Source organism: Paramisgurnus dabryanus, chromosome 4 (genome assembly GCF_030506205.2).
Source record: "Paramisgurnus dabryanus chromosome 4, PD_genome_1.1, whole genome shotgun sequence".
Classification (NCBI taxonomy): domain Eukaryota; kingdom Metazoa; phylum Chordata; class Actinopteri; order Cypriniformes; family Cobitidae; genus Paramisgurnus; species Paramisgurnus dabryanus.
The window spans coordinates 15273773-15299926 of record NC_133340.1 but is presented as its reverse complement, the minus strand read 5'-3'; the positions used below and the strand labels follow the sequence as shown (position 1 = coordinate 15299926).

General features: G+C 37.1%; 1 protein-coding gene across 1 annotated transcript in view; it reads right to left on the bottom strand.

The window, feature by feature from the left end:
- Window positions 1-7846: 7846 nt before the first annotated feature.
- The window catches only part of LOC135785976 (von Willebrand factor A domain-containing protein 7-like), a 49257-nt gene continuing 30949 nt past the window's right edge, over window positions 7847-26154 (bottom strand). Inside the window, exons 4-16 of the mRNA XM_073814259.1 lie at window positions 25831-25924; window positions 20296-20424; window positions 19966-20152; window positions 19431-19600; window positions 18038-18150; window positions 17580-17696; window positions 17208-17414; window positions 11922-12054; window positions 11324-11476; window positions 11034-11123; window positions 10551-10822; window positions 10158-10451; window positions 7847-8802 (exon numbers count right to left, since the gene is read on the bottom strand). Coding sequence (XP_073670360.1) covers window positions 8362-8802; window positions 10158-10451; window positions 10551-10822; window positions 11034-11123; window positions 11324-11476; window positions 11922-12054; window positions 17208-17414; window positions 17580-17696; window positions 18038-18150; window positions 19431-19600; window positions 19966-20152; window positions 20296-20424; window positions 25831-25924 — 2400 coding nt within the window. The 3' untranslated portion in view covers window positions 7847-8361. The remainder of the gene's footprint in view (window positions 8803-10157; window positions 10452-10550; window positions 10823-11033; window positions 11124-11323; window positions 11477-11921; window positions 12055-17207; window positions 17415-17579; window positions 17697-18037; window positions 18151-19430; window positions 19601-19965; window positions 20153-20295; window positions 20425-25830; window positions 25925-26154) is intronic.

Below are 26154 nucleotides of genomic sequence, written 5' to 3'. Positions count from 1 at the left end.
ATAGATGTCTACTTAAATGAGACAAGAGATTGTAGAGCTAAACAGATTATGAATATAATAAAACATATCCCAAGGTTTAAAACTTAGTGAAGTCTGGCAAGAGGTGTTAAGAATTGTGCTGTAATACCTAGAAATGCAATAGAAATGTAATACCTTTTTATTTTTTTTTTACAATTTACAGACCAGGTACAAAATATTGTACTCTTTTTACTATTTGACATTGTGCTTTTGCTGTTATTTATGTTGTGTGTGTTGACTACTGTACTTGTCAGTCCTTGGTTCACTAAAATGAAAAAATATAAAAGAAAGATTCACACAGATAGGTTTTTACTCTAGATAATTTTTTTTTCGTATGATCTGCTTTTGGGTGGTTTAATCTACCTTAATGTGTTATATTTTTCAAATAAAATAAAAATATCTGGCTCCATAGTTATTTAAAAAAAAATTGGTGGGCGGAAACAGCAAGTGGTGCAACTTCCCCATAGGCTAGATCATCTCATTTCATTTTGCTTTGTTGACTTCAGTGTCTGCAGCCCTCGAATATGAGTCTTGCCTTCAAAGCAGGCCCAGTGCCAAAATGGCACAAGGAAAACCCATAAGCCTTTTTGTCTGAATTTGTATTGTTTTGATTATTTATTTTGGTAAAAAAATAAAAACTAATGGGACATATACACAGTTTTTAATACAATTTCTTAGAGTTCTTAGAGTACCATCTTTGTAGTATTTTTCATGTTGTTTTGTTGTAAATTATTGTTTTTTGGGTAACACTTTACAATAAGGTTCAATAGTTAACATTATTTAACAACATTAGTGAGCATGAACAAACAATAAACTGAACTTATACAGCATTTATTAATCTTTGTTAATGTTGATTTCAACAATTAGTAATACTTTTTAAAAATCTTGTTAATGTTAGTTAATGCACTGTGAACTAACATTAACAAACAATTAAAAGCTTTATTTCTAATAACTAACATTAACAAAGATTAATAAATACTGCAACAAGTGTTTTGCTTATGGTTGTTCCATGTTAGTTAATACATTAAAGGGATAGTTCGGCCAAAAACGATATTAAACCCATGATTTACTCACCCCCAAGCTGTCCGAGTTGCATATGTCCATCGTTTTTCAGACAAACACATTTTCGGATATTTTAGAAAATATTTTAGATCTTTCTGTTCATTAAATGTAATGTCACGGGGTCCAGCAATAGTCCACGACCTTCAAGTCCAAAAAAGTGCGTCCATCCTTCACAAATTAAATCCAAACGGCTCCAGGATGATAAACAAAGGTCTTCTGTGGGTAATCCGTGCGGTGTTGTTGTAGAAATATCCATATTTAAAATGTTATTAACGTTATAAACTACCTTCCGGTAGCGCCGCCATCTTGGAGTGATCCGCATTCAGGATGAGAGCTTACGCAGCGTACAGAGTTTCTCTGCTGCTGCTCTGTGCCCCCGCCCTCCGAATTTGTCATACGTCACTAAGAAAAGTGCGTACACTACGCTAATACTCTCTCCTGAGTCTAAGATGGCGGCGCTACCGGAAGGTAGTTTATAACGTTAATAACATTTTAAATATGGATATTTCTACAACAACACCGCACGGATTACCCACAGAAGACCTTTGTTTATCATCCTGGAGCCGTTTGGATTTAATTTGTGAAGGATGGACGCACTTTTTTGGACTTGAAGGTCGTGGACTATTGCTGGACCCCGTGACATTACATTTAATGAACAGAAAGATCTAAAATATTTTCTAAAATATCCGAAAATGTGTTTGTCTGAAAAACGATGGACATATTCAACTCGGACAGCTTGGGGGTGAGTAAATCATGGGTTTAATATCGTTTTTGGCCGAACTATCCCTTTAACTAATGTTAACTTATGAACCTTATTACCGTTTTTTTTCTGAGAGTGTAGAAAAGCGCTTTCCTAGAAGGAAGAGGACTTCCCATAATGTCAACTATGCAATGTCTAGTTCCCGTCTCTCAGGGAACCGAGGTTACTAACCAGATACGTTAAGTAGTTTAATTAACATAAACTGACAATGGATAAAACAGCAATTATTAATCTAAGGTCATGTTAATTTCAACATTTACTAATACATTTTTTAAAACATTCATAAATGCTGTAAAAATCCATAGCTTATTGTTAGCTCAGCTAATGCATTAACTGAAGTTAACAAATACACGTTTTGCCGACAAAAGAAATGTCTGGTATCTAAATCTGTTCATACACATCATGTTTACTCTAATAAATCAAAGTAAAATTTCTCCTTACAGCCAGTGTGAATTCTTGTCCCTGAGCAGTGGCTATGTCACGACACACTTCTGCCGTCTTGTGAAGTATGACCATCAGAGTGATCTCTGTGGTTAAGGGAGCCAGCAGAAAAGAGTGGTTTGAATGATGTTGCCTGGGGAGGTTCAAAGAGCGTCTCCAACAGAATAAACACAGCCGCTACAAACAATGAAATCATCACTGTCCAGTGGTATGATTAAAAAACTCACTGCACCTGCAAAAGAAAATGATTTGCACTGGTCATGTGCTTTGTGTAGTTAATAAGCAGCTATGAGGAAATTTTAAGACACTGAGAAAGCGTGAGAGTTTTATTAAATGATCCGTGGAGTAGGACTCCCCAAAATAAGAGAAAAGAAAATCAGACTAAACATTATTTATGATTTATGAGTTAATTCAGCATTTGTGTAACTCTAAATGGCAAACGTTCATAGAAAATACTACTTTTTACAAATGCAGACAATGTAAAAATCATTAGAGAAGCATTTCATTACCCTTTCAGAGATTCTGTGTCCCCTAACAGTTATCCACATTTACACATGTGATTATTTTCAGCAATAATCCAGTGAGATGAACATTCAAGTTATTGCATAAACAGTAATGTGTATAGTAACTGTGTCTGATTACATAGGAAGAGTTTTACTTCCTTATAACCACAATTGTTGATAGTGATTTTTGATTTCCAGTATCATGTGTACCTTGTACAGCCAGAGGTGGTATAGAGTACCCAAATTCTGTACTCAAGTAAAAGTACAAGTACTTATACAAAAATTTCCTCAAGTAAAAGTATCAAATTAAATATTTACTGGAGTAAGAGTAAAAAAAAGTATTAGATGAAAAAACTACTCAAGTAGTTAGTTACTCGTCACTTCCGATCTGATAGAAAAGTAGCGCAAAAGCACTGAATTTCAGACTTCAGAACGCATCAAGGATCGAGTAGGCATCACACCCTAACCAAGGTAAAGTAGCGTTTCTTTTTATGACAATCGAGGTGAGAAATGTTGTCTTTCGTAGCCCTTTCCCGTATCCGTAAAAATCATAAACAGTAAAAGATAAGAAATCCTTAAATCGTAGCAAGCTAGCCAATGCTTATCCTACTGGTACTCGGTAGGTGTACTCAAGATGGCGGCATGACGTAAAAGGTCACATGACTGATTTTCATCTATATCTGTTCAGGTGTTTTTGAAACCATCCCGAAGTGGTTGTTGAGCTGCATGTAGGTGTAGTGTCATTGATGTTTTGGCAAAAGGTAAAAGTTGTAAACAGTGCTACAGTACATGGTACAGGAAGAGTCCAGTTTGCTGTCTGACTAGGAGCCAATTCATCCTCTGTGAATTTAAGTGTAGAAGATTGAAGTGATGCAAATGCTGTCATGCTGGCACAAGCAGCAGGTAGCTTGGTATATTTTGCAACTTTGTTTTTTTCAGAAGCTAAAAGTAATATCATTGAACACTTTAACAATCATCTCAATATCCCATAAGACCATGTTGGACTTATTTAGTCATACAGTATATATGATTATATATGATTAAATCATATATAATTAAAAAAAATTGGTGTGTACTTGTGTGTTAGTACAGGTTAACAATCTGCAAGGTACACATCTCAAAGTCTATGATGACGCAAGTTATCATCTCTATCAACCGAAATCTCTTTCTTTTTTTTGTAGGCAACAGTTTACTTCTGCAGCCCATGGACACAATGCACGTTAATTCCTCGTGCTGCTGACTTACAGCCTGCAAGTAGCCTATGTTTTCATATTTAAAGAATTGACTGCTGACTTTTTAAACATGATTCAAACACAAGTTTTGAGCAGTGTAGAATTCAGTTCAGTTCAGTTCTTTTTATTTAACCAGGTTAAATAAACTAATTGAGAGTAGCCTATGGAACGGCTGAAATTCCACAAGGGGGCGTATTTGTACCTCAGACGTTGCACAATAAATGTGACACTTGAATATTTCATTTTAAATTGTGAATGAAAAGTAAGATTCGAACAAATGTTCGGTAGTGAACTAATTGTATACAGTAGGTATGTTGCTAACTCTGCGGTCGCAGCTTACTTTTTGGTTCCGCAGATTTCCTCAGGTGGCGCGCGGTGTTGTGGAAAATAATGCTTCTGTTGATTTGTTGATGGCGAAATTTGGAGTTTTTATTGTTAACACCACCAGAAGAACCATAGGTACCTTCTCATTTTCAGTCACCACCTTTCATGTTTAACTACTGGCCGTGCAAGCTCACCAAAGTCTGTTGTTTGTAAAATCGTCGTTGTTTTTGCTGATGTTAAGTAAAGACATTCTTGAAATTGTAATAGACATTTAGTTTTATTGCTAACTACAAGTGAACGAAATTTTTATAAATTTGAACGACGACCACGGGAGTTTTTCCACCCCCAAAATCTGCTTGAATGGACAAAGAATGTGAAGCAGCCGTATAGCCATGTAGTAGATATCTGTATATAGGCCTATTATAGTGTGTGCGAAATGCAATGTAAATGTAAAACAATAAAATAGTTATGAATAGAATATTTTTGTTTTTAATCTAAAACTTGTAAAGGAGTTTAGATACGAAACCCTTTGGTTAAAAACAAATGAGATCTTAGAGACAATCTTGGGGTTATTAGCGATATTCTGATTAAAGAGTGTTATTTGGTATAATTAGTGGTTTGTTTTTTTATATACAGTATCTGACTTTTCAGAAGTAGAATATGTAGAGGATATGGCAAACAGCTTATCCTGAAATATTCAGGTAAATATCTCAAAAATTAAAAAGTTATAGCAAAAAAACTTTATAATTTTCATGAGTCGGTCACACATTTTCTTGTATTTTAATGGAAAACATGGGACAAAATAAAGTGATGATTTTCGAGTTTCAATTGGCCAGTATTTTGTTATTCTTGAACCCATAAACATGATCTTGGTCTCATTAAAAAGCTCTTTCTATCTGAACAATTAGTTTATAGCATTTAACCATTTTGAAAATTTTAGCAACATACCTATATACAGTATTTATATCATAATTCAGTCAGAAACGTCAAGATTGTGAGGCGAACAAATCGTTTTGTATTAAAAGGCTTGGATATTTCATTTCCTTGGTCTTTTAGGGATTTATGAACAATTTGTTTTGGACAATTCCACGAAGCGTATAAAGAGAAGATTTTAAAGGTAAGTAAATATCCTAAATCGGCGCCGCCCGGTTCAGGTAACTAACAACTAGATTACAGTTTTATGAATGCTATGAATCATATTATGCTTTCTGTGTGCACTTAATGGAATCCTGAGAGTCTAAGCTTTCAAACGATGTGCCGCATGACCTTATATTTTGAAGATTTAATGCTTCAAAGTTACAAGGACGTTTATGCAGCCTCACGTGCAAGGGAGGGGGTGTGCCGTGTACGGCACAGTGATCCTTATCAGGTTAAAATCTCCTTTACAAGAGTGACCTTGCCAAGAAGGCAGTAACAGATAAAAGTAAAAGTAAGCACATACATGTAGTGATAAAACATCAAGCTTTAGGTATCCTGTAGGTAATTCCAAGAGGTGGCGGCATTATATGTAAAACCTTTTTTTCCCTATCTCTGTACTTCGAACCCTAGGAACTTTGAGATGCATCAGATCATTTGAGCAGAGTTTGTAGCGTCCTTTAGAATTTGAAAAGTTGAGAGACAAATGATGTGGGTTAAGACTACAAATCGCCTTAAAATACCAATTAAACTCCTTCGGGTATGCAAGGATAGTAACTCGGCCTTCTCATATAAAATACAGTGATGCGTTTGATAGCTACACCCAGTAATAAAACGTAAGGCACTATGAAAAACTATATCTAGTTTTTTAAGTAATGTGTTGGGGCATTCATATATAATATATCTCCATAATCCTACAAAGGTAAAAATGTTGCAGATACCAAATATTTTCTAATAATAATAAATAGTAATAAAAACAAAAACAAAGTTTTGGCTTAAGTTTAGAAATTAATTTATCAATATGCACTTTGACTATCCATTATAATGCCCAGATATTTATAACTCATAACACATTCAATTTTAATTTCTTGCGATGATAAAATATCAGGAAAATAAGTTTGTTCAACTTTATAGTCTTATCTATATTTGAAACCAGCTTAAGTTGACAAAGGCAAGACTGAACAGTATTAAATGCTGACTGTAAATATTGAAGTGCTTGTGAAGCTGATGAGGCGAAACAATAAATAACATTTCATCTGCATTAAGATGATATTTAGTGTTTGGAATGTTATCACAAATATTATTTATGTATACAAAAATGAAATGGGTCCCAAAACTGATCCGTGAGGGACACCCTTTGAAACTGACAGAACAGATGGCATACCATCTTTCAAGACCACAGACTGTGTTCTCCCTGATAGATGGTCAGCAAACCAATTTATAACAGAATCAGAAAGACCAACAGTGGCAAGTCTTTTTAATAGGATGCCATGATCAACTGTGTCAAACGCCTTTGATAAATCAAGGAAAAGAGCTGAACAAATCTGTTAACCATCTAAAGCAGTAGTTATATCGCTAATCACTTTCATTGCAGCGGTAACGGTATTATGTTGTTTTCTAAAACCGGACTGGAAGGGAGAGTGAATTTAATTCCAGATAAGTTTTTGGTTTTAATGTTTTAGTATCCTTACCTTACCAATTTGTAATGTTCTGCTCAAGCCACGCTGGCAAAGTTGATCAATTACCTTGGTCATCTGCATTTTTTTTTTTTTTGGATCAGATTTGAGCTTGTATTAATAATGTGGTAAAGATGATATTATCTCCTGTTTGGAGCTGATCTTCCAAATATAATAAGGAGCGTCACCTTTCCATCGCACGCTTGAGGTGTTCGGCCAACGCACTGGATTGCTGGAGCACAACACGCTTTTCAGAACAATGAGCTTTGTAGTAATCAACGCGTTTTTAGAAAGACGGGGCATAGCGGAGCAACAATAATGTACAGTATGTAAAATACCATTAACCTGCGTGAACAGAAATATGTATTTGAATCAAATACACAAAATAACGTTCTTTTAGCAAAGTAATAGAGGCTCTTTAAATATATATATGTGGTTATATAACAGTTCAATATATAGATTTCTAATTCCTTGTGTACATTAGAACTATTACTGTTTCATTTCAAATGTTTATTTTTATTTTTGTGTTTATCTCTCCCTTCTTGCTACATATAAACATTCCAGAAATGTTTATAAACTGTAGTTTTTTCTCACTACAGTGCCCATTTTCTCAATCACAGGGGTCTATAAGGCATTTTTTTTTTGTAAAGCTGTTATGAAACAAGATTTATTGTGAAAGATGAACCGTTAAAAACTATAATGGATAATATTTTTCTTTAGATTTATACATCCAACATTACTGTAACCAGTTATTTAAATTTAAAATAGCAATATGTTGTATTTTTTTTTAATCACACTTTCCACACTTATAGACACTATCTAACACAGTTAAATTGTTTCTTTATACGTAACATAAATAAACGGATGCATGTTTTTAAAATGATTCAAACACAAACACATTTAAAATGTAAATGTGGATTTAATTGCATTAACAAATATATAAAATGATATTAAGACATTAAAGCACAGAACTTTATAGGTATATGTTGTTTTTAGTAAGCATGCAATTTGATTCATAAGGAACTCCTATTGAGCTAAAGGAAAGCAATGTATTTCAGTATACTGTATTTCATAAAACACTTTCACAACTGTGGACAAGCAGGTGTTAAAGTACCTGATCATTACATTTATTAATCACATTTATCAATTTGTTTTTGGTCTACTGGTTCTACTCTACATATACCTATTTTTTTTTTATTTACAAAATATTCATAAAAAAAAAAAAAAATAGAGATGCTCCTCTTTGAATGATCACAAAGCAAAAATAAGTCATTATTGTACATAGATAACATTTCTAACACAATACAACAGACAGCGCTCTTACATCTACGCATGACAGACAGTTTGTCTGAATAAAAATCTATGTAAATATGTTTACACAGCATGTTACCACTATATCTTAATATCCAGAATGGGCCTTAAGTTTCCCTTTACCACATAAAGAAAACAACTAAGATGAAAAGCCAAATAAACTTAAATGTGGCAGCCACTGAGGACTGTACTGTATTGTTTGTGGGAACCATTAGTGTGGTATATGTGGTAGGTATTGCTGTGGTGGGATTTGCAGATATCTTCTTTATAGAAGTGAAACATGTACCCACATTTCCCACCCCATCCACAGCCACTATCTGCACCTCTGGAGAACAGCAGGAAGCATTGTAGAAAGCTACGGTCACATTGGTGCCATCTTCACTCATCACCTGACTTGTAGTGAGAGAGCCGTTTCCGATGTTTATGAACACTCTGGCTATGCCTGTACCATTACCGTCCGTCAGGTTTGCAGAGAGTTCCCATGATGCATTGCTGCACACCACAGGGCAGTCAGCTTTAATGCTCACTATTTCACACACAGGTTTGGAGACATCAGTTATCTGTCGCAAAACAGGAATAACTAAAGTGAATAAGTGTGTAGCAACTAACTACCCTTTTAATTATGCACAGTTTTGTCGTTAAATCTGTCTATAAACAAAAAGTAGACAAAATGGTACTGTTATTAGTCATATCGGATAAATGTTTTATGAACTTGCATAATAAAACTGACCCGAGATCACCTAAACATATTAGACACTGGTCATTTGTGATCAACTCCCCCTAGTGGTGAACCATCGGATTTTCGAAACGTTTCGAAACAGTTATGACGTAATGAAGCCTCGTTTGCTAAAATCACGTGACTTGGGCCAGTTTGAAACACGCTCCTAAACAAAAGATTCGTAAATGTTTCGAAGCCTCATGAAGCAGTGTTTCGAAAATGACCATCACTATGTATGCACACATTTCTGTAAGCTGTCCACACTGTGCCCCCTTAAAAAATTGGTGCATGACGCCCCTGGGTAAAGACACAAAATCTAATGACAAGAGTCTGCATTAATCTGCCTTTGTGTGTTTATTACACAAGATGGTTTCAGATGAGTTTAGTTCAATTAAGATTTTGACACATTTATTGATATTTTAATCGCAGTAGTATTTTGTTATTTGATTTGTTCATATTTGCCTGTTCAGCACAAAGTTAGCATGTTTTATCGCCTCCGCTGTCACTGTGAGAAAAAAATTCATTAATCTGCTTCATGTGATGTGTAACATGTAAAGTGTAAAAGATACACGGTCTCAGTTTATCTGTTCTATTACAAATAAATAAACATGCTTGACTTGTAAGTTTATGAATAGAAATGGACATGTGAACGAAAACAATTAAAACATGAAATGATGGATAATAATAACTGTCTGTGATGGACTCTTTACAATGCTGTTTATCAAAAAATGACTGAGATTGAAAAAAATCAATCGCAACCTGATTACCGTGTCAATGATTACCATGATTTGTTTGATTACCAGTACATTTATTTCATGCTTTAATAGTTGACTTCAACTGTAACATTTTCAGCATTTTAGCTAAGCAGTAATGATATTCATCACCTTATAAATGGCTATTTACAGTCCTGCATTACTACAGTAAAAGTTTGATTTTGAGTTTGTTTGCACCCCCCCCCCCCATTTATTTTTAGCACCAGCCGCCACTGGTCATGCGCTTCAATGTCGAACTGACATTCTCCGTCCTAAAACGGACCGCCACTGGAAGGCTCTTCTTTTGGAATGACTGCAGAACCTAAAAGCTACTTTGAGTCATGGGTTGTACTAAGTGATTTAATAAATAAATTCTGTAGATATATAGTACTGTAGCAGTGGTAAATGTTAATGAAAACGGTTAATTGTTCATTTTTGTTTTTACCTCAGCCATGACGGTGAGTCGCAGTGTCACATAATTCAGATCAGCGGACCCTGGATCTTCTGCCTCAATGATGAGAGTGACATCAGTCCCAGACTCTGTGTTGGAGAGAGGGGTCAGTGTTGCGGTTCCCTGAGTGCTTCCTCCTGCCTTCACACTCAGGGAACTGGGGACAGAGACCTTGAAACCACGGTCATTCCTGGCTCGGATGATATAGCTGTTTTTTGTTTCCTTACTGGTCAATGTAAAGTTGACATTCAGAGGGATTCCAGGCTGTAAAGTACTCTGTGAATCGGCCTGATAAAGGAAAGAATGTATTCTGTAAACGTCATACTGGGCAAAACTCAGCAAGTACATTCAGGATACTGTATGTTTACACATGGACTTTAAGTTCACCTTGATTTTAATGCTAGAGGCTCTTTGTTGAGTGGATGACTGTCTCTGGAATTGGCCGAGTGAGGATCCATTAAGGTCTTTCAACAGACCTTTCAGTTGGACAACAAATGGCCATTCTGGGATTCTTTGTAAGTGTATCAGGTAGTCTGACCCACCCAATGATTGAATGGTTCCACTGACAGTATTTGACCCTGAAGCTTCAACTAGAAGTACATCAGTCACTGTGATCAATTCACCTCCAGTCACAGAGAGAAACAAGGTGCCATTTTCACCTGTGATGACAAAAACAAAACTGAGCTAAATAAATAATACATTTTTACATTAGTCATGGTTTATTTATGACTGATGAAGTTATATATTTTTAAATGCTTTTCAGCTTACATGAATTGATAAACGTACAGTATGCACAACATGAAACTGTATAATAGTCACAGATGAACTGTGAATTTTTATATTTGGCAAAGATGTTAGCGAGATCATTACCACTGATAGGGCGATTGTCTTTTGGCACAAGGTCCCCTTCAAGTCCTTCAGACCCCACAAAGGTGAAGAGAAAATTAAAAGAACTCTGACCTGTGTATAAGCAAATAAATAATGTGTCACATACTGGTGAACAGGCAATAATTGATTTCATTTGGGAAAACATTTTACGGCACTTAAAAAGCAGTATTATAGCTAAAACTAATTGTCCTGAACTAAATTTAGGCACAGAAAAAATGTCAAGATTTTTTTTTCCAAATGACATCTACAAACAAAACATGAATCTCTCTTACCCCTGATTTTAATGGTGTAGGAGCTTGCAGAGTTAATACTGATGCTCCATACCCCGTTCTGATTCTTTGAATTGAGTTGAATTCTCCATAGATTCCCCACAGTCTGAATGCTACCGAGAGGGCCGTCTTTCACTGATCCTGACTGAGACGCACCTGAAAGAGACAACAGGCACAAATCAGCGCATTGATACATGCCACATGGTTTACACTTGTGCCATATTTACTAAATTAGCATGAGAGCGCAATTAAAAAATGTACTGACAAGGTGCACATTGAAAAACACAGGCGCAACATCTCATTTCCGTAACAACCACAGCAATTTAAGAGATTCTTTCTTGGGAATTAAATAATGGCACAAATACCAGTAGTTTGAAAAGCGCAAACCTTAGTTAACCACCATGCAAGAATCAAATACCCTCCTCCCATAACGTTTGCATCTCCTATGCAAGAAGGTCGCAAGCAAAAATAACTATGTCCACACATTTTTTAGCGCCAATTCTTTAGTGCTTAATTTTCAAGGAAAGATTTTCTTTAGAATTGCACTTAATATTGTGCAGTTAGCGTCATATTGTCAAAATATACATTATGTCTAGCTCACCTGTTGGGTTGTAGAGGGTAAAGACTGGAGAGACTCCTGTGATATACATAGTCACACTGGACAGAGATGAATCCAACACAAAAGAAAATGTTTCTGCCTTGGCTGGATTTCTCACTACCTGAAGGACAGTCACCTTCAAAAAATATATGTTTATATTATGTAAATTGCAATATTAAAGTTCATCATTTACATTTACATTTAGTCATTTAGCAGACGCTTTTGTCCAAATAAGCAACTTACAGATGAGGTAAACAATATAAGCAATTATAGCAACACAAGAACAGCAATACATAAGTGCACTGGAAATGGTCTCATCAAGTCTAACACAGTATACATTGTCAAGGGTAAGGGTTAATTTTGGAGGACTGGAGTTGAGAACCACTGTTCTATGGTATCCTGTGTGTTATATACACTGCACCTCCCATCATCAAGTTTTTTCATTAAAAATAATGTTACTATTTAACCCTGTGTGCGCAAATCTCATTGTTGAAATGATATTCTCCTCCTGTATATTTCTGCAAATACTTCTACTCACCCCCACTCTTTTTTTGGATATTATATAATTTCCTACCTGTATGACCATTATCCCACAAGACTTGCCACTTCTTCTTTACCTTTCCTTTTATGATTGATTTAACTTCAGCTTTACTTTAATTTAATACTTAAATTTATATACTCCATTTCTGTTGATTCTTTACTTATCAGCCAACTCGTTCCCTATTACTCCTTTATCTGCAGGAATCCATACAAATTAAACTTTGACTCGATCTTTAATTAATTTACTTACCGTTTATATTTGTTTTAGGTTTGGGAATTAGAACATAATATGCGTGAAATGTTAAACCCGCCATTGGGGCTAAGTGTAGACTGAGGAGCTGAACACACAGCGCCGGATGAAGCTCAATGAAACCTCTATTGCAGGTATGATGAATAATGATGATGTAGTTGGGATGATAGAGTAAAGTTCAACAAGCAAATATAGATAGATAGGCAATGGTCCATTTGTGAGAAGGAAGAGGAAACAGTTTTAAACTTCAGACTTATCACCCAAAGTTAATTTGCCATCCAGCACAGTACACTATACATTTTTTTTAACCCAGGGCTGGGTAACTATAGGCCAGAACACATTTCTGGGTTAAAATGTCCCAAATAATTGGTTGTTTTAACCCAACTGCTGGGTTATTGTTAATCAACCATGTTGAAACAACCCAGCAGTTGGGTTAAAACAACCCATTATTTGGGTCATTTTAACCCAAAAATGTGTTCTGTCCTATAGTTACCCAGCCCAGGGTTAAAAACAACCTTATCGTTTTAGAGTGTTGGTGATGATGCTCCTAAAGAAAGTTAATCACCATTAAACAAAAATAATAATAAGAATACATTCAGTTCTCTTAACCATAAACCGGCCACGATCAGGTGCTCCACGTAAGATCCTTGTCCAAGGAGTCCAAAGAATAATCAGGAGAGTTCTCCAAGAGCCAAGAACCACTAGGGCAGAACTTCAGAAAGACCTTGCATTAGCAGGTACTGTTGTTTCAAAGAAAACTATAAGCAATGCGCTGAATCTCCATACCACCCATGCACGCTCACCACGCAAGACTCCATTGCTTAACAAAAAGCATATTGAGGCTCGGTTAAAGTTTGCGAAAGAGCATTTGGAGAAGCCTGTGGATTATGGGTAGACTATAGTATGTCAGATGAAAGCAAAATTGAACTTTTTGGCAGTCATTCTACACACCATGTTTAGAGAAGAAATGGAACTGCCCACCACACCAAGAATACCATACAAACAGTTAAGTTTGGGGGTGGAAGCATCATGGTTTGGGGCTCCTTTTCAGCAAGAGGTACTGGCAGACTTTATATTATTGAAGGCAGAATGAATGGAGAAATGTACCAGGACATTCTGGATAAAAATCTGCTGCCATCTACCAGAAAGCTGAAAATGACAAGAGGGTGGACATTTCAGCAAGACAATGATCGCAAACACAAGGCCAAGGAAACAATTAATTGGTCTCAAAGAAGGAAAATCAATGGCCCAGTCAATCACCTGACCTAAATCGCATCGAAAATCTATGGAGAAATCTGAAGATCAAAGTTCATAAAAGAGGCCCAAGGAACCTTCAAGATTTAAAGACCATTTGTGTGGAAGAATGGGCCAGAATCACTCCTGGGTCAAGCAGACGACTGGTCTCTCCATACAATAGGCGTCTAGAAGCTGTAATCACCAACAAAGGTGTGAAAGTGTGTTCAATACTTATTCCCTGTGTCATTTCACTTTATTTATTATGACTGAACTTGTATACTTAAATGTTCTGATTTCTTTGTATGAATTCAATATTTGACTTGATAGCTACATCTGGTGGAAATTTTGTGTCAATAGCCCACTTAGAAATCCCCTTACTGATCAAATGCTGATGTGTCAAATACTTATTTTTCCCGCTGTAGCTAATAATTAATCACAATATATATACATACTATAACTATTTTTAACTTTACTATACATACTATAACTATAACTACTACTACTACTAATAAACTCTCCAACACGCTGCTTCTACAACTCCTGACACCTATTCAACACTAAAACGCCACAACACCCACGAGGTGGCATGAGTTTTGACACTCAGATCGAACCAATGACGTGTTCCACACAAGCTGAGGCCTGTTTTGTCATTGGTCACGTGATTTCTACGTTAACAACACAAGCCTCGAATCAAGGCCTCATCTGGCAGGTCCATTTATTTTCGACACACGCTCCGAAAGCCTCGCTTCAAATAGCCCATCACTACCATGTGGTTTAGCCAAAATAGCACATTGTTGCTGTTTGGTTTCTTTTGTACAGTTTTTATTTATTTTAGTTTTCTCATACACAGTAAATATTTTTTGCACCTTTTAAATAAAACACCATTTGGATCCAGCATTAACTTTTTAGTACAGCACATCATTTCCTTTTTCTACTCCAACTGGTTGGCTCCCTTACAGCACCACAAGCCATCGCTCTGTGACAGATTTGATGTGAGTTGCTATAGGAAGCCAGTGTACTGTAACTTGACAAATAGAGAGAAGTGACGTGCACCCTCTTTGGCTCATAGAAGACCACTCTTGCCGCTGCATTCTGAACCATCTGTAGGGGTTTGGTTGTGCAGGCTGGAAGTACAGCCAGTAGAGCGTTGCAGTAGTTCAGCCTGGACAGGACAAGAGCTTGAACTAGGACCTAATATTGTATAGGATGCATCTACAAGAGTGGGCGGTGCTGGCTACATGCTCTGTGAAGCTAAGCTGGTCATCAATGACCACTCCCTGGTTTCTGGCTGTCCTGAAAAGCATGGTGGTTGAGGAACGGAATGGAAAGGTTGTGATGAATCTTTGCTTCAGATGATATAACAAGCAGTTCTGTCTTCGCACGGTTAAGCTGGAGATGGTGGTCCTTCAGCCAGAGTGAGATGTCCCTCAGGCATGCTGAGATGTGGGCAGAAACCGGGGAATCATCAGGGTGGAACAACAAGTGGAGTTGAGTGTCATCCTCATAGCAGTGGTAGGAAAAGCCATGTTTTCGAATGACAGAACCCAGGGATGTCATGTTTATCAAAAAGAGTGGTGATCCAAGCACGGAGCCTTGAGGCACCCCAGTATCAAGACATTGGGATTCGTAGACATTACTACAATTTAAATGCATAAACATTTATGTACATCTATATATTTATACATACTGTAATTATACTCACATGTCGTACTGCACCACTGTTTGGTCACAGACTAGCCAAACTACCCTAAAACCTATTGAGAGGCTTAAAGGGATACTTCACCGATTTAGCATTCAGCTTTGTATCTGTAGAAACCCGGCAGTATTACTGAATGACCATGTTTCCCTCCCTCATTTCCCCCTGAGAGGAGAGATATCTGCATTTTGGTTCTGCAAAAAAGTCCTCCGATGATGTAATATGACGATTTTTGCATCATCGGAGGACTTTTTTGCAGAACCAAAATGCAGATATCTCTCCTCTCAGGGGGAAATGAGGGAGGGAAACATGGTCATTCAGTAATACTGCCGGGTTTCTACAGATACAAAGCTGAATGCTAAATCGGTGAAGTATCCCTTTAATAACCATGCTCTGAAATTTTTTGACAAAAGCCGATTCGATTTCATTATTGTTACATTTTAAATAAACATAAAATGTTTAACTTTGTTAATTTGTTAATCTTAGATAAATAACGTTGTTTTTTAAATGTTTGATTGGACTCGCACCTGATCCACTTCGTAAAATTGTAAACAGGCTGGAACCCTCCAGATCAACAAGAGTTGGTACACGTGGAAACTGTTAAGTTTCATTCTGTAAAACATCTTTTGCTCAAATAATTTTTTTCAGTGAAAGGAGTCAGTCTGTGGAACTGGCTTCCTACAAATATAAAGACTCTAACTAAACTGTCCACCTTCAAAAAACGAACAAAAGCCTGGCTCATACAGTAGCAAGAGTGTGATCATGTTATATGAGATGTTTAGCTGTGTGTGAGGTGTGCATCTGTGGGAGTAAGAGTGAATGCGTTAATTTACCACAATTATTTTTACTGGTTCTAATGCTGCGTTTACACCAGACGCGGTAGAGGCAGCAAGCGCAAGTTAATTCAATGTTAAGTTGAATGGTGCGAATTGAGCGTATCTCGCGAATGGTGCTTTTTGTGCATTTTGCGTTTGACGAGTTGAAAAATGTGAACTTTGACGGATTTTCGCGCCACGTTAACCAATCAGGAGCCTGCTTGCTGCTGTGGAGGCAGCCCTGCCCGGAGTCACTCATTCAGCATGAAGGCTTGATATTGTCCGTGAGCAGTCACCCGGAGCTATACGACACAACTTCTTATTTCTATAGAGACAGGAATAAAAAGGACCTCGTTTGGAAGAGTGTCAGTAAGGACATTGGTAAGTTGTAAATATACATTTCACTTTTGAGTAACGTTGCGTTTATTGACCCGCGCCGTTTATTTCCCCCCTATAGTAAGGTGATGAAATACAAACCGGTAACTCTCTCGATAAATGCACATCAGCCATCCTACAAACAGACAACCGCATAGCACTTGCCCCTCCCACAAGAAGCGGATTTTGCTTCTGACGCGCGTCAGATGCTTGTTTTTTCTGCGCGTTTACTTCGCTCTAGACGCGCGAATGCCATGGCTATAAACACTGTGCTACAGGTATCGGATTGTTCTTTATGTAGAATGTTTTTCTTTGTATCTGTCCCTATTCAAATAAACAATAAATAAAAAATAAGCAAATTAATTATTTTAACATACCAGAGCAGATGCAGATGAATCAGTAATAACTGCAGTGGCCTGAGACAGTGTTCTCTTAGTGACCTCTATTGCCTGTCCACCAGAAACATCTGCCAAGTCTCTGTACAGCTGTATTCCTGACCGAGGCTTTCTTGTTAAGGAACGCTGAGAACGTGAGACATACCTTCTTTTGCGGAATGAAAAGGCTTTTGTCAGCATGAAATTGACCTGGGTTTTGGGAGCACATAAAGCAAAGAGTGAGACAGAGATGCAAAAAATACAGATAGAAATATACAGATGTTTCAGATGTACAATATACAAAAATGTTTCAGCAACAGAGTTGCTGCAACAAATAGGCTAGTGGTAACGGATAAAGAAACTGTAGGCACTTACTCTTGACTTGGTCCATTCTATCATGGCTCGAATTGTACTTTCTAATCCAAAGTCTTTGGCTGAAGCATCAGTAAACACATAAATGTCTGAATATATAGGAACTACGCCCAGTGCCAGCTGAAGAACAAAAAACAAACAACAAAAAAAGGAAGTACGGGAATTTTAGCATTCCTAACTTTAAGACTTCAAAACACATTCTTTTAAAGTTAATTATTAGGCAGTTAATATGCAGTCTTATAGTTGAGCGCCATAAAGCAATGTGAGATGCGATGATATGCTGGAATAAAACCTGCTGGGTTATTGTTACTCAACCATGAGTTAAAATAACCCAGCAGTTGGGTCATTTTAACCCAGCAGTATCTTTTTTCTAATAGTGACCCAGCCCTGAGTTTAAACAACCCAGCACTTTTTAGAGTTTATATACTATACAGTACATACATATACATGGAAATGCCCACCTGAAGTCCTGATAAGCACATTTCTGGTTCATCTCCTCCACCATTAGCTTTGAGCAAACTGATTTTTTCTTTGAAATCCTCTGCATTCCGAGTCCTTATTAATGGTCCAAAATCTGTATTCAATAAACATATACAGTATTTCACGAAAGTGAGTACATCCCTCACATCTTCTCAAGGTATATTACTATGGAAATTCAATTATTTTAGTCAATGTGTGTACTTGTATTGCAATATTGATTTACTGTCCTCTGAAAAATAACTTAACATACTGCCATTATTGTCAAAATAGCTGGCAACAAAAGTTAGTACACCCTTGATTAAAGTTATTAACAGATATAGTTTAACCATGCAAAATCACATGTCCTATATAAAGGGGTTTCTTCTATTAGAGCTGTTCAAATTTAGTGCTTTCGGTACACTTCTTTTATATGCTGAACATGGGACCTTGGGTCAAAGAACTCTCTGAGGATTTAATAATTAGAAATGTTGTTCTCCACAAATATGGCCTAGGCTATGAGAAGATCAGTTACATCCTGAAACTGAGTTACAGTACAGTGGCCAAGGTCATACAAAGGTTTTCCTGGACTGTTTCCCCTTGGAACAGGACTTGCAAGGGTCGATCAAAGAAGTTGAGTACTCGTGTGTCAGGTGCAGAAGCTGGCTTCAAAAAACAGACGCATGAGTCTGGCAGCACATTGCTTTACAGGTTGCAGAAGGTCAGCTTGTCAGTGCTCAGATCGAATGGCACACAATATATAATATATATATAATATATATACAGTCGATATATAGACTTTTTGTTCCTCCCAGGCTAAAAAAAAGTCGGGAGGTTTTTCTCCCTGGGGTTTTATCAACTCCGGGGAGTCAGCCAATATTGGCTTAACTTGGCACCCTCTTGTATACGATACATTATTAATACGCTCGCTTGTATTCTAGTCTAGTTTATTCATAGCCGCTGTATTTTGCTACTTATATTGTCTGTCAATTTTTCTGTGTTTCCACTGCTTCTTTTAATGTAAAGCTGCTTTGAAACAATTTCCAATTGTGAAAAGAGCTATATAAATAAAAATTCAATTGAATGTAATTTAAAACATACAAGAATTATATAGCCGAATTATTGTTACAAGAAAAATTCTCTAGTAGTCAGTATACTAGTACTAGTGAACTTTTATCAGTTTATGAAGCCGACTTTGATTTGACAGCCACAATTGTGAAATTTAACACATAGTTTTAGGAGTTTAATAGTAATGTTATATAACTGTGATAACTTCAACACAGTGTGAACTTTATATGAACATTTACACAACACATGACTAGACACCACTACCAAAGCACCACCACCACACATTTTTGAAGTAGCCAGGTCATATATAAAATAGTATAACAGGTCTACCTGGGTCATTAAATGGAACTAGGATATATTCGGAAGGTTTCTCTACTGATGCTGTCCTGCTGTCAATAATGTTAAAGGACACTCTCTTTGCCTCTTCAATGTCATCAGACATACTGCCTGTGGTGTCAATAACAAAAGCCAGCACTGACGTCTTGTTCATCCCCACCAATCTGAGAGAAATAAAGTAAGAAATCAATTACTTTACACAGTTTTTTGTAAAAAAAAAAACAACAACAAATGAATGAAATGTATTTTGCAAAAGTGGGAAAAGGTTTTGTCCTTTACAATTGATATACTTCTATTTTTAATATTTTTGTTATAGGCTCTTAATTCTAAATTATGTTTAATTAAATTGAGCATTTCAGAATCAGTGTCACTGTCTTGCGCATTTATTTGTGTGTTTGCTGTACATGCTACTGCATAATTCCACCACTACTGAAAAGATTAAAATTTCAAAAATCAGATGATTTCATTCATTTCATAAAAATCATTATGGTTTATTAAAAATGAACATCTCTGAATAAGAATCCCATACTGAAGAAAGGCCACGTTGCCTTTGGCCAGTCGAATGTCTTCCAGCAATTCCATGGTAGCACTGATGGCCAAATCTGCAGCACGCTGGTGATAGATGCCATGACTTGAGGTGATCTCATCTTTATTGATACCTCCAGTAGGTTCTTTTAAACTGGTTGCGTCACTTTCGCCGCCGTGGCTACACTTGCCTGAAAAGAAATCAAATGTTAAATTAAGTCTGTTCATCCTGAAATGTATTGATGTCCTGAGTGTATTAAACAATTTTATTGGCTGATGATATCCAAAGCAGCTCTGAAACCATACTACTGTGTTGGAGGGAAAGCTTCCTTACCGTTAGGTTTGGATGAGGGAAATGCACCGAAATATCCTGAGGTTAGGAGGTTCTTCTCTTTTAATTCTGGGAGAATATTATCATTGCAATTATCTCCGTCGCAGTTTCTGCATGTTTTTGTGTTGGTATCTAGACATGTGTTTGTTTTGAAATAAACACAAAGAACACACAGTGAGAAATCATTGAGATGTCACCTTTGTTGATTTTAAAAGAACAATAATAATTGTTAACAGCTTTTGTGGTACATTGTCAATTATGTTAAAGTCTCCCTGTGGTCCGAGCTGTGCGATTGAGTAGAGGCGGGGAATAAATTGCATATTCATAGATCCACATATATTTAATGAGGAAAGGCTGTAGAGTTACATTCAAGCTGTTTTAAAGCATAAAGAAATTACTGTTACAGAAAAAAACTTTTACATATGCTATTATGATGCTCAAAGATGAGTTTTAACTTCTTAACACGCACCGGCCCGGCGGCGGTCCCTAGGGGGCGTTTTTACGTGTTTTTGTACTTTGTTTAACATCAAATATTCAATCAACAATCATAAACTTTGCATTATTTGAAAGTTTAAACACTCAAAATTCATGTTCTGAGCTTATTTTTGCAATCAATACACTGGTGTGGATAAGATTAAATAAAATGCAGACGGAATGCATATAAAAAAATTTGTGGGTACTCACATGTCTTGCCATATGGTTCTGATAATTTCTGACAATTCCCAAAAACTTCAACGTACATTGCAACGTAAGGGTCCACTCTTCAAAAAGCATCCCACGTTTTAATCCAAAACAATGAAAAATAGTGAGAAATCCAGCAATATCCTCCTTTGTTTACATCCGCGCGTCCGCTAAGTATGATCGATCATGTTTATTTTCTATCAAATATCGAGTTTTATCAGTGAAAATCCATCTCTTCCTGCTTCTTTAGACTCTTCCGATAAATATCCCGCCCTATTTTTCTGTTTTGTTCAATCAGATAAGGTTTGACAACTCAAAATGTGACGCGAACACCGATTTGCCCAAAGAGATGTCCTTCAGCTAACCATAGGCTTTTGACTGGATTACGCCAAAACAAAGCCAGCCAATGCTTAGCCAGCAAAGTTTTGATGGGCAGGGGTAGTAACCAATCATGAAACGATTACAAGGATTCAAATTACGTCAGTAAAGTGTACTTCTGCGCAAATCTACAGAAGCGCATGCAGAGAAATGCCCACACCCCCTCGGTGCGCGTTTGTTTGTTTGGGTAGCATAGCAGCCGGCTAGGCTCTCCGGAGCCGCTGAGAAACCTCTCAAAGGTTAGATATAACATCTCCATTGTGGATTGTCGACTGCAGAGGACTTGTTTGTGTTGAGAGTGTTTTGGAGAAGTTGATAAAGAGCATGATCGCGGAGCAAAAATACAAGATTGGATATAAACAAACCGCGTCGTCGACGAGAGATGGACCGGACTATGAGCTCAGCTGCGCTCGCTTGGATAAAGTAAGTGGATTCTTTTGTTCATTATTTATTTTACGTTACATTTCTTGTTTCTTGTTAGCTGTTTTGATTATAAAGTACCGTAAAACTTCAAATAATAGCCCGGGCTTTTATTTTCCCAAACCTATCGTCACACCAGGCGTCTAAAAGAGACAGGCGTTTATAAGAGACAGGCTTTTAATTTAATTGTTCCAGCATGACAGCAGGAGGTTACCACATATTACGTTTTATATTTGAATGTGTTTAACAAATTAGTTCTTAAATTATTGGCAGCATAAATAAAGCAAACAAGGATATGCTGTTTTATTGATTGTTGTGTGAAATCTTACCCAGATACAACAGTGCTATTTTCTGATTGGCTATTGTGTAGCCTCTTTCTTAAATTTTTTGGATTGGCTCACTTGACTAGAACTCCAGGGGAGACGTGCTTGATAGAGAGAGCAGTGCGGCCAGATACATTTTGGGTGCTGCAGCATTTTAAATATGATAAATAGTGTTTCCGCGTGAGAAATACAATGTGTGGCGGGAGTGCATGCATGACAAAAGATTGAAAGCCCGGCTTTTATCAGCGCCCTCATAACACTACCGGCCCACTTGGAAAAGTCCCGACTCTCCCGATTGCCACTTCGCTACTGTCATCATCACTTCAATCCTGACGACGAACCTTATTGTGTTGTCATAGTGATGAGTAACGGAACGACTGCGTCTGTCACGTGACATCTACCGGTAATCAAAACTTTGGCGTGTGCAATCTGCACCATAGAACTGGCTTAAACAGACGATCTGACGGGTTTTAGAAGATTAAATACAACCCGAAACTAAAAAACAGACCAGGCCTTTATTTAAGACAGGCGTTTATTTACCCAAACCTGTCGTCACACCAGGCGTCTAAAAGAGACAGGCGTCTATTTGGGACTAGGCTATTATTTGAAGTTTTACGGTAACAGTGGATATGACTAAAATACGAGTTTTACATGGTTTCATTTTCTATGACATGTTATATAAATGGATCATTTTTATAGCTATATGAATCAAATGCACAGAATATACAAACTAAAAACTAGAAAATAAGATATGTGGTGGAAAATATGAGTATTACCAGCTGAGAAATATAGGTTATTTGGCAAACATAAGACATTTGTAATTATAAATATATTCATGTAATGTGTGTGTGTGTGTGTGTGTATGTATTATGTTCATGTATATTACATCATAGTTTCTCATACAAATAGTTGTATGTCTCTAACTTTTGACTCAAACTAAAATCCTCTCTTGCTTTGTGTGTGTCTGTGTTGTGTTGTGTTGTGTTGTGATGTGATGTAACAGGTCTTCAGCTGACACAGAGGGGGACTGGAATCTGGAGTGCATTCATGAGCGACCACATTCAAAATAGCAAGTATTTTGTTATAATGTGCAAATGTTTTTTTCTGAAATAGTTTTTTCTATGTGCTTTGGTGGGCAGAGAAGTTCTGAATTGATATACATCATGTAATATGTAGTCCTGACTCATTTTCTTTTGATAATCATGTCATTTTGTTATCATGTGTATATTTGGAGTTTCCAAGTGCACTTTTTCTGAAAGGACGCCTGGACTTTTTTTAAATAAAAGCTCACAGAAACAACATTTTTTGGAGTATCATTCTCAAATTTGAATCACAGCATGGTCAGACATTCAGTTTACCTATATGGTGTCCCCAGGTGTCTCAGATGACCATTTCATACCTTTTTTGCTAAGTGAATGTTATTTAAAGAAAAACGGAAGTCATTTAATGTATATTTTACATTGTTTTACTCTGTTTCTTTACTACTCTGAGTTGTTATGACTATTAGGCAACAATATGTCAAGTGTCTAGTTTCAAACAAGACCAGAATTATGAATGTAGACCATAGGGCAGGGGTCCCCAACCTTTTTGTCACCACGGACCGGTTTCAGCTTAAAAAAAAATTCGCGGACCGGGGGGTGAGATTGGGGGGGGGGGGGGTTGGGGTTTGCGGAGTTGCTGTTCAAACATGCTGAAAATCCTCCTTTTCGAAATTTACGTTTTAAACGGAAGTAAAGATAACAACCATGCATTAGGAAAATAAATAATTGCTTTATTTCGGCTATAGTATATTTTCTATAGACGTGTAAAATTATATTTTGGCGGATTGTTTTTTACTTTCATTGTTTTTACTAGTTTGCCTGCCCATTTAGTCTTAATAATTAATGGAACCTAAACGAACTTGGCTTGCTGTTCTCGAAGGCAGCTAGAATCTTGGTCGGGCTCGAGACCCAATTCCAAGTAACAGAAGAGAAGCAAAAAGCAGTGAAGGAGGAGAGATGCCAGAAGACTTGCGGCTGGGCGCAGAGGCACGGAGACTCACGTTTACCATGATTAATGATGATTGACAAGTTTATAGGTTCCTTTCAAACCTACGTTAAAAGTGTAGCCGTTAAAATATTATTAGCCTAATAGTTTATTTTGATCATGGTGCTACGATCGATGGATAATTCTGAAGTTGTTTTAAAGAAGAATAAAATAATTACTTTTCAGTCATTTGCGGTGTCACACATTTGAACGTCTCCGCATATGTACATCATTGCGACGTACATTTGCAAATAATTCATAAAGTCATACCTCCGCAATTCTTTGATCGATTGTGTTTTAGAAGTACTGTATGCTCAAACTCTAATGACAGCAATGTGATCGCTGGTAGAGAGAGAGAGAGGCGGAGAAAAAGAGAGAGAGCGCGGCTCTGTTCAAAAGTGGAAATGATTGATGTTATTTGAAGTCGGCTCTTACAGTACAAAATACCCGATTAAGCTATTACGTGGCTATTATACACATTTTTTTGGGACGTTCTTGCGACCCGGTGGCAACTTGTCCACGACCCAGTACTGGGTCGCGACCCGGTGGTTGGGGACCTCTGCCATAGGGTTTAAGAGCTGCAGACGTTTTAGTTTGGAGTTGTCGTTTTTCAGAAAATGCTCAAAAATAGAAGTGCTGGCTAACAGGTTAAGTGATAAAATTAATGACTACATGGGGACTTCAAGACTTTTGTACAAAAACATAGCCTGGGTGCCAGCCGATCTTAGCCCCGCCCACAACATTTTGAGAAACGGGAAGATCGGTCTGGGGTTTCACCGTTGAGGAGCTACTATGCGAGTTCCAAAACTGGCCGACGAATCAAATTGTGAGGGCGGGCTTTATACGATGATGGACAGATGATCAACAGTAACGTATCAACCACGTCACCAAAGAGCGTGTGTGTTCAATCTGTTACAACGAAATGGCTGCCGCGGTAGAAATCAGATGTGTGGATTCTGACATTGAGTCTGTTCTAAAAGAAATCGACAGAGCATTGATTTTAAAAGAAGAACAGAGAAACGCGAGCAAGGCATTTGTTGATGTTTTTGCCGTCCTTCCTACGGGACTCGGCAAAAGTTGTCGCACTTATGAAGGATCAAGTTAAAGAAGCAACTGAAATGGGTATCACGGCGATGCAACTCGGTGTGCACGACGAGATGGATATAATTAGCGGTCGTTGCCAGCTTCTTTTCGGAAGCCCGGAATCGTGGAGGGACATGCTAGGCTCGGATATTTTTCAAGCAAACGTAATGGGTATCGTCGTGGAACCCAACGTACATTAGTTGAAGTTCAACTAATGTACAAATGGTAAGGGATAGTCTTACTGTATGACTTAATGTGATATAAATGAAATGTTGTAAACATAGTACATGTTGATGTACGTTCGCTAACTCAGACTTGTATGTGTCATTGTAACGAAATAACTAGCAGTTCGGTCAAGCTGCAAATACGTCATTTCAACATACGTCTCACACCCCGTTGCTCTGATTGGTCGTAGGTCTATCCAATTGAGTGCAGAGGCATTTTTCGGTTGAGACACGCCTCTTAATTATAGCTCAATGGAGCGGTATCAGACTCAAATTCTGACTAGAATTGAGTATGACAACGTCAGGCTAACAAAAACATGCTTTTCAGGAAAAGGTCGAAATCTGGAGCTTCAAAAATGTATGGTAAGTGGAAAATGTTCATGTGGTTACAATTGTCTCTATACCTGCTATGTTGTCAATTATTGCATCCCTGTTAATGAGTTTGCTAAAAGGAATACGTTTATCCAGTTCCACCCAGTTACTGTGGCTGTAGAAATCCTGTACATAAAAAACACATTAATTTGCATTTCCTGTCGCATTTTCACAATACAACAAACAGACATTATTTATTTGTTTATAGAGATTAGTCTGACATACATAGTTAAAGGTATTTAAGTAATGCACTTAGTGTTTTTAAAACAAATTTGCAAATTGTGTAAATGCAATTGCTGGAGTTGCACTTAGACAAAAAACAATAAAAACAACCCGGATTATAATATTTCCACAAT